The 12,959-nt window shown below is 38.6% G+C and overlaps 2 protein-coding genes across 3 annotated transcripts; one reads left to right on the top strand and one right to left on the bottom strand.

The window, feature by feature from the left end:
* The first annotated feature begins 257 nt into the window (after nucleotides 1-257).
* On the top strand, nucleotides 258-5,878 carry LOC105891509 (patatin-like phospholipase domain-containing protein 2). The gene is made up of 9 exons (XM_031565234.1): nucleotides 258-719; nucleotides 1,884-2,116; nucleotides 2,314-2,379; nucleotides 2,729-2,938; nucleotides 3,020-3,080; nucleotides 3,216-3,416; nucleotides 4,673-4,796; nucleotides 4,966-5,064; nucleotides 5,188-5,878. The coding sequence occupies exons 1-9, from the start codon at nucleotides 533-535 to the stop codon at nucleotides 5,351-5,353; spliced, it is 1,347 nt and encodes a 448-aa protein (XP_031421094.1). The 5' UTR covers nucleotides 258-532; the 3' UTR covers nucleotides 5,354-5,878.
* A 313-nt stretch (nucleotides 5,879-6,191) lies between these two features.
* On the bottom strand, nucleotides 6,192-11,971 carry tdg.1 (thymine DNA glycosylase, tandem duplicate 1). Of its 2 annotated transcripts, XM_012817685.3 has the most exons (11): nucleotides 11,818-11,971; nucleotides 11,085-11,140; nucleotides 10,269-10,423; nucleotides 9,799-10,094; nucleotides 9,596-9,665; nucleotides 9,356-9,491; nucleotides 9,176-9,258; nucleotides 8,405-8,499; nucleotides 8,145-8,316; nucleotides 7,862-8,044; nucleotides 6,192-7,746 (listed from the first exon to the last, which is right to left on the bottom strand). In XM_012817685.3, the coding sequence occupies exons 2-11, from the start codon at nucleotides 11,138-11,140 to the stop codon at nucleotides 7,634-7,636; spliced, it is 1,359 nt and encodes a 452-aa protein (XP_012673139.1). In that variant the 5' UTR covers nucleotides 11,818-11,971; the 3' UTR covers nucleotides 6,192-7,633. The 2 variants fall into 2 exon arrangements, with proteins under 2 accessions (XP_012673139.1, XP_012673140.1); XM_012817686.3 differs by lacking the exon at nucleotides 11,085-11,140 and having other exon boundaries at nucleotides 11,818-11,970.
* Between the last annotated feature and the right edge of the window lie 988 nt (nucleotides 11,972-12,959).

Below are 12,959 nucleotides of genomic sequence, written 5' to 3' on the forward strand. Positions count from 1 at the left end.
CATCACTATCATGCCAATCTGTGGTGATAGTGGTGGTAATCTGGTGATAATCCCTTTTACTACCATTAGGGTGCAATATAACAATGTCAGATCAGTGCAGGCTAATATTCAGCCACAATTAAAAATACCACAGTCTCTGGATTCCTTAGGCTAATAGGAATATAAAAGTAGAAGTATTCCATTTTCGGTGTTATATTAACGTTACATTTACATATATGCCTACGAAGACTAACATTTTTAAGTGAAGACATTGACAAGTGGCAGTTACGGCCGATGACTGTAAATAACATTGGTTACAGCTAACAACCGTCAGGAACTAACTTTATAATTAGGTTCATTTCGAGACTTTGCAGCTCCTGAATGGTGGAGATATTGGGATGTTGGGCTACTGAGCTGCCTACCCATCACCCTTTTGCCCCATGGTCAGATGGCAAGAAGGCTCAAAGTCTAACGCATATCTTTATGGTCCCTTTAGCGACTGCCACAGAAAGGTTTTTATTCTGCAACGTTGTTCAACCGCTCAAGAGTCGAGATGTTTGAGACGAAAAACGGATGGGATATCTCAGTCGCTGGTTCTGGCTTTCTGGGTGTTTACTATATCGGCGTGGGAAGCTGTTTACAAGAAAGAGCCAGTTATATACTTGATGGTGCCACCAAGATCTGCGGCGCCTCGTCGGGCGCCTTGTTCGGGGCGGCAATTGCATGTAACATTTCAATGGGTAAGAGGCTATTTGTTTACGTTTTGAGTCGCAGCATGTAGAAACATTGCTTAAATGTAGTCACTTGTCAGTCGTAAGGAAGAGCGAAAACTGACACATAGCCGATATGTCAACAATGACTGTCAGTGTTTATTTTATGTATGTCCATCAAAACGTGAAGTAGAATGCAATTATTTTTTTTGCATTAATAGACATTCACAGAGATTAATGCTGGCATATTGGTCCGTGACCATTATCAACACTTGTGTTCTTGCTCATGTAGTACTCAAGGAGAGTTGAACTGAACTGCTGGTGGTCTAAGTAGCCTTCATACATTTACTTAAAGAGGCAGTGCACACTTCAATGTGTTTCATAAACTGTAAACTTAATGATATGACTGTCTTGTGATTAAACACACCAGTACTGGTGTTAATGTTAACAAGTTACCATTTATATATAAAACATTTAAAAAATCGGCATTTGATTCGATTGATGGGTAGAAAATGGCTCAAAACGCCATCTACTGGTTTAAATCAGTAATGAACCTGCCAAGGCCAATCCTAATATGGAGTTGGTACAGATCTAGATCATGAAATGTATATGTTGTTAACGCCGTCTAATCATTTAAATATACTGAGTGAAACTCCTCATTCAGAGGAGTAAACGCACCACCACCTCACTTAACTGTTATTTTTAACTGTTAGTTTGAACTACTTTTTCTAAGAGGCTTTAGTTAACCAAACTAGATTTATCCCAAGAGTAGCTTTGCTGTAGGTCAACTTCTTCAAGTGTGAAGTAATTGGTAGCTTGTAAAGCTATGCTTTCAAAGAAGCTTCCCCAACACACGAGGAACCCCCCAAGCTAGAGCTAAATATAAGGGCTATGTGCAGTTATGCAAAAACCATTTATTGCAAGCAAGTGTTCATGAAACATAGTATTACTCTACACCTAGCTCAGAACATGATTGTATGCCGCGTACCTGTGTTTTGAAATTGGCACAATTTGGCAACATTGGCAGAGTTGTATGTGTAAAAAACAAAATGTGACTTAAGATGAAGTTGGAAATATATGGATGATATTCTTGCATGTAAAATAATTGTGATGAGAAACACAACAGGCATCTGAAACTAATAAGCAAATTAAACAATGAGTGCACCGGTAACAGTTAAACCTTCCATCCTTAAGACAAAACCTTAGCCATCATGATGGAGATGGCCAAACAGGCACGCAAGCGAAGTCTTGGTGCCTTACACCCTGCATTCAACCTGATGAAGCTTGTTCATCACTTCATGGACCGTGAGCTACCAGACGATGCCCATCTGCTTGCCAATAATCGACTCTTTGTGTCCCTGACTCGAGTGTCTGATGGACAGAACTTGCTGGTGTCCCAGTTTGACTCCAAGGAAGACCTCATGCAGGTAATGTAGAGAGTGTAGCAATCAAATTACCCTGCCATTAATGATGACTCATGTTTATTTATGACTCATTGCAGCTACACAGATTTTTTGTTCGAGGATATGTATTCTGCCTGTGTAAAACTAAATCCGATTGCCATTATATTTATTCATATGTTGTCTGTATAATGTTATCGTGTTGCATTCATTTCTATGTGTAGGCTCTCATCTGTAGCTGCTTCTTCCCTCCATTCTGTGGTTGGATGCCCCCCTCCTTCCGTGGCATTGTGAGTTTGATAACTTAAGAGGTTTTTTACTGCTTGGCTGGTAACTGACAGTGACCTATTACATTATGGTCTTTTTCTGTGAATGCAAAAAACAAAGTTGTCAATGTTTTCATAATTATATAACCCATAGTATTACTCTCTGACATGACAAGGAAACCAAAAAACTCTAGGAACAGTAAATCTGAATCAGAAATCAGTAACGGCTAATGACCTGAATGGCCAGTTTAAGGTGATCAAACAAAGGGACAAGTTTAAGACAACTGATGAGAAACATGTTTGGATAATGGTTTCTAACCAAAATAGTCTCTGATCTACACAAATGCTTTTTATTTTATGTATATCCACTCAGCGGTACGTAGATGGTGCAGTCAGTGACAACCTGCCCTTAGGTAAGCTGAAGAATACCATCACTATCTCGCCATTCTCAGGTGAAAGTGACATCTGCCCGCAGGAGAACTCCTATTACTACCACAAGGTGCAATACAACAATGTCAGCATTCAAGTGAACTTCAGCAATATGTTTCGAGTGGCCAGTGTGTTCTTGCCCCCAGAGCATGAGGTAAAAGAGAATACAAGTTATTTGTAGTTATATGTCCACTTAAAGCAGCATATGAGTAAAAAGTGTGACGATGTACCATAGGTTCTTGAACAAATGTGTCGAGATGGATACAGAGATGCACTGCGATTCCTTCATGAAAACAGTACGTATTATTAGTGAGCAATATTATATATAAATCATTGCTTTTAAAAACTGAGGATAGAATTGATTGTTTTAGTAACTATTACAGGATTCATGTTCGTGGTTTGTTTTTAATCGACTAAAAAATCTCTCTCAGACCTTTTGAAACTGGATCCATTACCTGAACTGTCTTTAACTGACGGATCTTCCACGCCCATGTCCTGCAATGAAGTTAAGCAATTATCAGACACTGAAAATAACGAAATGAATTGCACTACCATATGCAAGAAGAGAAGTCATGTTCAACACAAGCAGGATGAAGAGTCTACAAACTCACTTCCTGCTCATATTGAAAAAGGTAAAGTGTGTGTTTCAGAACATTATCTCCCCTCTTATGAATGCACTAAAACACAATGCTTAGTGGTCACTCGACATTCCAAAAAAGACCCTTAAAACCAAAGTAGGGATTGGCAGTATCAAAATATATAAAATATCAATGAAATAATTTATGAATTGAACCTATCAATATACATAAAAGTTGGACAGTTACAGTCATAATAATATATGTACTGCTGGCCACAGTGCCATTACTGCAACAGATATAGATATAGATGTTGCAGGCCTTACATCTGAGGCCCTAGTAATTAATTCTGGTGTCCCTCAGGGCTCTATTTAAGGCCCGGTATTGTTCTCACTTTACATTAATAATATCTGTGACCATCTAGAACATTGCAAAGTCCATTTTTATGCCGATGATACAATTTTGTATGCCTCAGCGCCCTCTATAGATCAAGCAGTTTCAAACCAATCAACAATTTTGTCAGTTCTTGACTATGGTGAAATTATTTACATGTATGCTGCACCCTCTACCTTAAAACTCCTGGACTCTGTTTACCATAGTGCTATTCGCTTTGTTACAGGAGACGCTTTCAGGACCCACCACTGTAACTTATACAAGAATGTTGGTTGGTCCCCTCTAGCAGACAGGAGGGAAAAACACTGTATTTTATTTGTTTATAAAGCCTTAGTGGGAAAACTGCCAAATGATCTCATGTCACTTTAAAAATTTAAATCCATCTGTCATAACACACGGTGACAGAGCCTCATCTCCCTTGAAATCCCCCTTACAAAAACGAATATAGGTAAAATAGTTCTTTGCTTCCCAAAAATGGAAAACTGTTCAAGTGGAGTTGAAACTAACCAAGTATTTGTCTGTCAACCAATTTAAGAGCCTTTTAGATTCTAAGGATGTGCCTCAATGCTGTTGTTTTAAATGATTCTGATTTTATTTTTTTACTTTATGTTATTTTTTTTATATACTTAATCTCTGAGTTGTTTAATGTGTTTTGTTTATTTATTTTGTCTGTTTTGTTATGGTTTGTTTATGTATTGTTCTTCTGTATTATGTAGCCTCAATCAGGGCATTGCTGCAAAAGAGCCCTGTGCTCAGTCAATTCTCCCTGAAAAAATAATGATGATGATATTTATCTATGTATGTACTGTATGTGTGTGTGTGTGTGTATATATACAGTATCTGTCTATATATATAATAGATCACCCACCCCTAAAGGAAAATGTGTGCAGTGTCTGATGGTTAGTTGCTATGTTCCTTAGTGATGTCTGAGTCATGTGGGGGAGCTCCATATGCTGCAGGACGGTTTCGCCTGATGCGACTGCTGGTCCAGATCCTGATGCTTTGCATCCTGCCTTTGGAGTGGGCCTTTGCCTTTGTTTACAGGTATGATGTTTATATAGATGTGATGGCAACCTGTCTTTTAGTTTGTTGAGTCTTTTTTTAATCTTTGTCTTATAGTAGCTTTCTTACTCAATAGCACTTCACTGTTTTCAGTATATTTCCACATCATTTTCCTGTACAATATTTGTATCTTGACATGTTGGCATATCAGATTTATCGAGTGGGCCCCAGAGATTACCTCAGATATACAGTGGCTGTGCAGCCTAATTTGGGGCCTGTTTCATCTGAAAGACAAAGGAACACTTACAGGGTAAAGGCACAATATTTTCCATCTACACAGCACATCTGCTTATAATCAGTAATGTGTGAAGATTTGGTGTGCACTTAAGTTTGAAGAGATGGAATAAGAAACATTTCCTGATATTCTCTGCAGAAACAAATGCCAACAGATGAGCAGTCTTGACGAGCAGGAGTCTTCCTCTCAAAGTCTGTCTGAATGGGATGTCTCAGGTGAACCATTGTATCCCGCCACTGGTCTACAACATCTGCCTTCAGGTGACATGCAGCATAACCAGTCAAACCAGCCAACTGACCAATGACCATCTCCGTGGTAATCTCACCAGTTAATGAGGATTCGGCAGCTGGAATGAAATGTTCAAATGCATTTCTTGTCTTTGATGATATAAAACAGAGGATGATGACTCTGCACTGGTGACAAATCAGGACACCACCGTTATCAGTGCTGCACTTCTGAAATATTCACAAGCAGTGAATATAGAAAACACTATGCTATGCATACGCTTTGCTATGTTAAAATACTTTAGAAATGGTCAATTGGTACTTTTACACTTTTGACCACCAAATAAAATAAATCAGCAAGTAAAAAACTAAAAACAACTCCCAGTAAACATGCCGTGTGAGTTGCTATGAATGTTGACGATGATTGTTCCCTCCTTTGTAGGATGCTTTGGATTAAAGCGTCTGCTAAATGACTAAATGTAGTGTAATGTAAATGTTGACTATCAGAATGTAACGGTATCTGTAGACAGAACTGTAAAATGTAACATACTGCTAGTAGCTTACAGGCATCTTTCATTTGTGCAATAAAATATTTTGTAAACAAACAAGTCTGCATTTCCTGTCTCTGAAATTGAAGTAACATTGAACCAGACAAGCAAACAATATCAAGACAGTGACCAAGTCTGAGTAACTGATTGTTTGTCAGACTAAAGGCAGGATTGTGATGCCTAATGTCGGCTGTGGTAAATTATACAATGGTTAACACCTTGCATTCCTGTCTTCTGCATTTTTGGAAAAAGTATTCCTGTATCTTCCCTACTGAAATAGAATCTTAACAAAAGCATACGGAATACTGTAATACTATCTCTCCATGTCTGTGCCACACTAATCAAGTTCAATAAGTGGTTAGTCTGCAAGTACTGCAAAACAGTCTTTTAATTAACAGCATTGAAAATTCAAAAGAAAAACAATGAAAATGACAATAGAAATAGCACCCATTAATGTGCGCACCACAAAAGGCTTGTAATCTAAACCAGTTTTCGACAGTTTGATAAATGTACCTGCCCATGTTTATCAGTAAAACCAGTAGTTTAGAGGCAGTGAAGTGGTGTTAAAAATGGCCCATTCCACAAGAGTGTGTAAATATTCATTCAGTTAACCCAGACCACTACCTGGCTAATATGTTATATGTTTTCATGGGGGATAAGACTAACACCATGATTCTTATTTTCAGAGCTGGCTTTCACACACTACACAGCACAGTGTTTCAGAGACAACCAATGCAGCCTTGGTTTTTCTTTCAGATTGAAGATGTATTAGATGATTCCTTTAGGGAGAAATTGCAACCGTTACATTAGACTTCCTAATATCCTAGAAGCCTTGGCTGATTATACCTTGATTTAAAATATAATAAGACCATTTTAAAGAATTCAAAAAATTATTCTACATTTTATTTCACTAGTTACACTTATCTATTTGCATATACTAAGAAATGAAAACACAATATTGTGTTGTACCTTGTCCCTGTAACACGTCACAGAAATGTTCAAGAGCATAAAACCTTGTATGCTTCGACATTTGCAGCAACCAACACGAAACATGGTAATTTAAATAGTGGACATTTTCCAAAGAGCGTGACACAATCAAGTACTATTCCCTGATATTATATGATAACATTAAAAAATATAGCAGTGCTTAACCAGCCACAAAGGAAACAAGGGGTGTCCTTTCTACACCTGGATGAAGAGACAGCTGAAATATGAAACATGTCATGCCAATGTAAAGTAACATTATTTCCATACTTAAAAAATTTCCATTCATTAAAAATGGGGATTTTTTTTTTGCCGTTTACAAATTGTTTCTCATCATTACCCAAAAGGCATTGTTTTAAAAAAAATGTTTGCACCACTCAACAGAAAAAAAAAACCTACTTCCTAAAGCTGACTATTTTAAAATCAAGGTAGAAATTGTGGAATTCATACAGTTTTTCAATTTCTGATAAAGGGGGCATTTGTTTCCAAGAGTCTTCAGCTGGTGTTCTGAGGTACAGATACTTGCAAGGAAGGTAAGGGGTTGGAGATGAAGTTGATACAGCCTCTCTCAGTCTTGGTTCTTGGTCAGTCATATGTAACCCTAGTCTCCATCCAGTGGACTCCTAGATTTCCAAAAGACCTAATGATTCAAAAGAAGACCGGTCCAGGTTCCATGTCAACTCAGCTAGATTCACTCACAAACAAGACCCACCACTGGCTAGGTCGAGAGAGACTCCATCCAACTGGAGAGCACCACTGGCTATTCCTCTGAAACGACTCGCAAGCAAACCCCTATTCAGTCTGGTTTTAAGATGTTCCCATTTCGGATTATGAGGAGGCGGTTATGTCAGGGATCTGATCGTCAAAGGTTTGAGTCATCCACCGGCCATCGGGTACCACTCCTTCATCCGCAGGGGGAGCAGAGGTCTTCTCTGCAGTCTCTGGAAATGGTCAGACCAAGAGTGCAGACAAAAACAATGTGAGGCTACATCTGGTGCAAACTCTGACAACATCCAGCAACGTCTGAGTGAATTATTTCTGAAACGTTGCACTTACCTATCTCTGCATTGGACGAAAATGTGCAGTGACCATTGCTCTGTCCAGCCTCGGCTTCTGCCCCTGCCCCTGGCCCTGGCTCGGCCCCTGGTTCGGCCCCTGGTTCAACATACGCACCGCCATAGGCTGCCTCGTAACCAGGGTCGTACGCCTCCTCTTTGACAGCCATCCTCTTGGCATCCTCTGTTACCATACACGCACACACACAAACAAATAGCATTAGAATATGGCTGATAATACTGCAAACCATACTGACTTCTATACCAACATCCATCATCCTTACGTTTGGCCAAGCCCAGGTCAAAGGAGTACTGGATTTCTTCCACCTCTTTTGGCTTAGCCTGACCCTTCAGTTGGTCTCGTAACTCCCTCAGCTTAATATAGAAGTGCACTTTGTCCTGGGCACGTGGGAACTGGGCACATCGGGCACTAGAGGAAGGCATCAGGTACAAGGCCTGCAATTTGTTGGCAGAGAGCAATGGTTATAAAAGGTTGATGCTATTATTCGTGAAAATAAGTTCATAAGAAAATAAGATATTTTACCGTTTCACAGTCAGGAATCCTATGTTCCTGCAAGCCAAAATCACACTTCTTTGGCTTTTTTCCAAAGATCTCCCTGCAGAACATCTCATAGATACCTTTAAGAGACGAAGACAGGGGAATTATAAAGATAAATGTGAGCACACTCACAAAAATACATACATACACTTACACTACAAGACAAAACAATGGGGCATTACAATATTATGTTTATATCCTTCAGAGCTTGAAGAGTTTGTTATTGTTATTTGTTGTTATATGTACAGTTGAAGTAGTACATTTACATACACTTAAGTTGAAGTCACTAAAACTCAGATTTCATGTTTACAAACTAGTCGGTGTTAGGACATCTACTTTGTGCATGACAAGTCATTTTTCAGACAGAAAATGCTTACAGACAGATTATTTCACTTACAGTGCACTATATCACAATCCCAATCAGAAGTTTACATAAACTAAATTGACTGGGCCTTTAAACAACCTGGAAAATTCCAGAATATTGTGTCATGGCTAATTGACATAATTTGATTCGGTTGGAGGTGTATTTTAAGGCCTCTCGACTATTGTTCTGAGATTTCACATTCTTTCATCATCCTAACTGAAACAGGGAATGTTTACTATGATTAAAGGAATACTAGGAATAACTGAGTTTAAATGTATTTGGCTAAGGTGCATGTAAACGTCTGACTTCAACTGTAATGTTAGAAATCAAGTTTGGTTTGAGGGCAAACATCAATTTGCATGCAATATTTACAACCCAAAGTGAAGACTTACATTTTCCATTGAAAACTGCTATGAGAGGCTTGAATTGTTTCAGTTTCTCAACCAAAATTTTGCCTCCCTCACGGAGTTCTTTGCTAAGAAAAAAAAGGAAAAATAAACACCCATATACAAACACAAAGGAAGCTTTAACAAATGAACAAGTTATTTCTCAAATTTTTCTTTAGGTTTTACGTTGAAAGATCTTTGCTTCCTGGTGTGGCACGTTCCACCATGTTGGTGAAGCCAATTCCATATTTATCAGGCAAGCTGTCATCAGCTGTGTGATTGAGTAGTTCATCTGTGAAGCCAGACAGGAACAGGCACTTCCCTAGTAAGGAAAAATAAAAAATAAATCAGCACGTTCCCAATTCACTGACATATTGTGCATCAAGAACAAGACGTTTTCACCTTTCTAAAAGACATAAAACTTACAAAAATGATTTCCTGGACCAGGAAACCATCTTCCAATGTAAGCTGCCATTAGTCCAGGATTTATTCCAATCTTGAGCAGGTGACAAGAAAACACACATATGAGGATCTGCAAACCCCCCATCATAGCCACAGAAGTAATTTTTGCCTTAATTTCCATATGCAGTGTACACATAAACTTAACCATTTAAATATTTGCCACTTACAATCACATAGTCCAGATTGTCTTTGAGGATGTCTGGGAGTGTCCTGCTCATGACCTCCTCCTCCGACATGCCTTTGAAGCGATCCACTTTCCTCCTCACTTTCTTGAACGTCTCATCAATCTTCTCCTGGCCATCTACACCCTCTGTGGCACCCTTATCCAGCTTGGCCTTTTTGGGCTTTGGGCCCGGTTTGGCTTTTGGTTCAGGCTTGGGCTTTGGCGGTGGTTTGGCCTTTGGCGGTGGTTTAACCTTTGGCTCTTTACTGGCTGCGCGCCCTCTCTTTCCCTTGGCAGGTGCTTTAGGGAATGAAGCACCCGAGTTATTTCCAATAATTGTAATGATCGAGTAAATAACAAAAAATGTTTGCACGCATTCCAGGCATTCAAACATAAGTCTTATCTTTTTAAGGTCTCACTAAAAAATCTGCAGTCATCTTCATTACAACTATGTTAAAATAAGAAAACAGCCACCTTGCTGAGGAGCTTGTTGGACCAGGGCCTGTGGTTGGCCAGGCATCCCCATCATAGCCCCATTTTCCATTGCGCCGTCCATGTAGTCTGCACCGTTTGCCAAGTGAGGGTACTGGGCCTGTAATGTCTGCAGGTGCTGCTGTGCAGCTTGAACCCTGTTCACACAAGAACACAAACCATCCCCATCCTTCAATAACGGAATTCAACTGGATTAGAAGTGTTATTTCTACAAACTTCCCTGGTACCATTTTCCTTCCTGCAGAATGAAAAATGACTATCATGTCTATGTTAGAAATACTTTAACAAATGTTCTTTTAAAAATACACAATTCTGTATTTGTTGACATCAAAAACACTTACTGCCTTAAAACAGTGATCTCATTTCAAAGGGAAGATGAGACAGATTGAAACAAAGACCAGGTTGCATAGAACTCGCAAAAATATTGGGAAATATGTAATAATTACTAGGTGATACCAAACCATTACATTTAAAAACATTCCCCTTTTCCCTGTAAGTGTATATGCAAATATAATTAAATTGACTATCCTAATGGAGCCAGACAGCAGCCACATGGCCAACACAGTTTGAACCTTTAACATGATACAATTAACCCGCACACAATCATTAATATCCGCATTAAAAACAACGAGGAAAACACCTATTTATCAACTTTGCGCTTATCAGTTTCAGAAAGTATGCCTGTCTCCTCTGTTAGATCTATATATGAATGCATACATGTCCTTTCCAAAGAATTTGCCAAATGGAGGGAATTGACCGATCCTGTGCCACTGGTTGACAAAGGGGGTGAACACTCACCAGTTCTGTAGATATTCCGAGGGGACAGGCACAGATCCATAACGCCTCTCTTCCATCTTTTAAGGGGGATGTCAAATTAGTTCATATTCATTGTAATATTTCAATATTAGAGGGAATATACTAATGCTGGGATCATTACCCAGATGCTTTGTTTATAACAAACTGCTAACTAGCTGATCATTATTGCTTAACTGTTTTATTTGTCCCGAATAAAGTTGTCTCTTAATCATATCTGAAAACGAAGCAACATATTAGATGGCTAATAATTTCCAAAGAAAAGTCCGAGAGTAAAAAAAAAACAGAAAAGAAAAGCCCAATAATTGCGAGCCAACACAAGCGACATTTAAGCGACTTTAACTTAGCGTAACGTCACATCCTCCATTGACGCTGTTAGCTAACCTAGCATAGCCGACGAAACTGTACGATTTTTTTACCGAGATGTTTCCACATTTTAGCGCATGAAATGTCTTAATGCCTAGTTACTTATTTTTCCAAATGTTAAAGGACATCACGGATAGCGTTCTCTCTACCACCAGTGGCAGAGCTAATTGTTAGCTCATTGCAGGAATGAATGGGTTTCCTAAATGATGACATTAACTTTGCTAGCTGGCTAGCTTGCTCGTTAACTAGCATCTGATAGCCAGCTAGCGAAGTTGCTTGCTGGCATGATAGCTCCATGAGAGACACCACAAATGTTAAGACAATTTACTGTTATTGTTAAAATTATACGTACCGTTTCAACGTTCAGGATAATTTGTTAATATACATGCAATTTTTTAAGGTACGATTCCTTAAAATGTCATTTACTGGGGGGAATCCTATAGGGGACTAACCATACAATTCAACAAAGAGACTGCAAGGAGCAGATCAACTTTGACACGAAGACGTACCAAGTGTAAAAACAGGGTACAATATTAGGCAAAACATATATTTGTTAGCATAACGTCGTTGGAACAGGTTGAATAAAAGTATTACAAATATGATATTTAAAATGTGTATCTTTGAAATATAAATAGAACATCTATTTTTTTCCTCTCAATTTGACCGACTAACAGTAAACGCTTACACCCATGTTCATCTTGGTTTGATCTACGCATACGTTTGAACTCGTGGTTTGTTTCCCATTGGCTACATTAGAGGATTACTATTCACTGCAGATACTGTGTAGCCAAATAGTTTGAGAAGAGGAAATGTCTTTATTTATACATGATCTACACGGAGTTCTGTGAACGTTATGTCTGTATTTCAATTCAATCGTTAACTTCTGTATTTCATTTTGATATGAGGTTAAGGTAGCTTATTACAGTGCAGTATGCCTTCAGACTGTTTCAAAACAGCTGATGACGTTTTTTTTACGATTTAGTTCTTTAATTTAGTCTTTTCATTAGATTCATAGGATCCGACAAATTATCTGGTTACATGTCTAGCATAATTTGATCTGTAAAATAGTTACTTTGATCAATGTGAATCCTTGGCTTGTTCCCCATTAGCTACATTAGAATAGTATACCCATTGAATGTAAAATGTACTTTTTTAGCCCCCTCTATATATGGACAGATGCAGAAAATGTTCGGATTTGTGATGTGTAGGCCGTGTTTATTTCTGCAATTTGTAAAGGAATTATATGATTCATGACCAATTCACAATGCCTAGAGTAGCTTTGGCTATTTACTTTTGAAATCGACCCTAACTCAAAAAAGATTCGTCATGTATATCTCACAACTTGTGTTACCAATTTGTTTTATTGAACCAATGATTACCCCTGATTAACCATTGCAACAAATCACTATATCCAAGTCAGCAACACTCAAGAACTCCAGCCCAACCCTGACTATGTAGTTAAAGAGACCTGGAGAGAGTGACAAATTAGCATTA

Source organism: Clupea harengus, chromosome 3, assembly GCF_900700415.2.
Source record: "Clupea harengus chromosome 3, Ch_v2.0.2, whole genome shotgun sequence".
NCBI lineage: Eukaryota > Metazoa > Chordata > Actinopteri > Clupeiformes > Clupeidae > Clupea > Clupea harengus.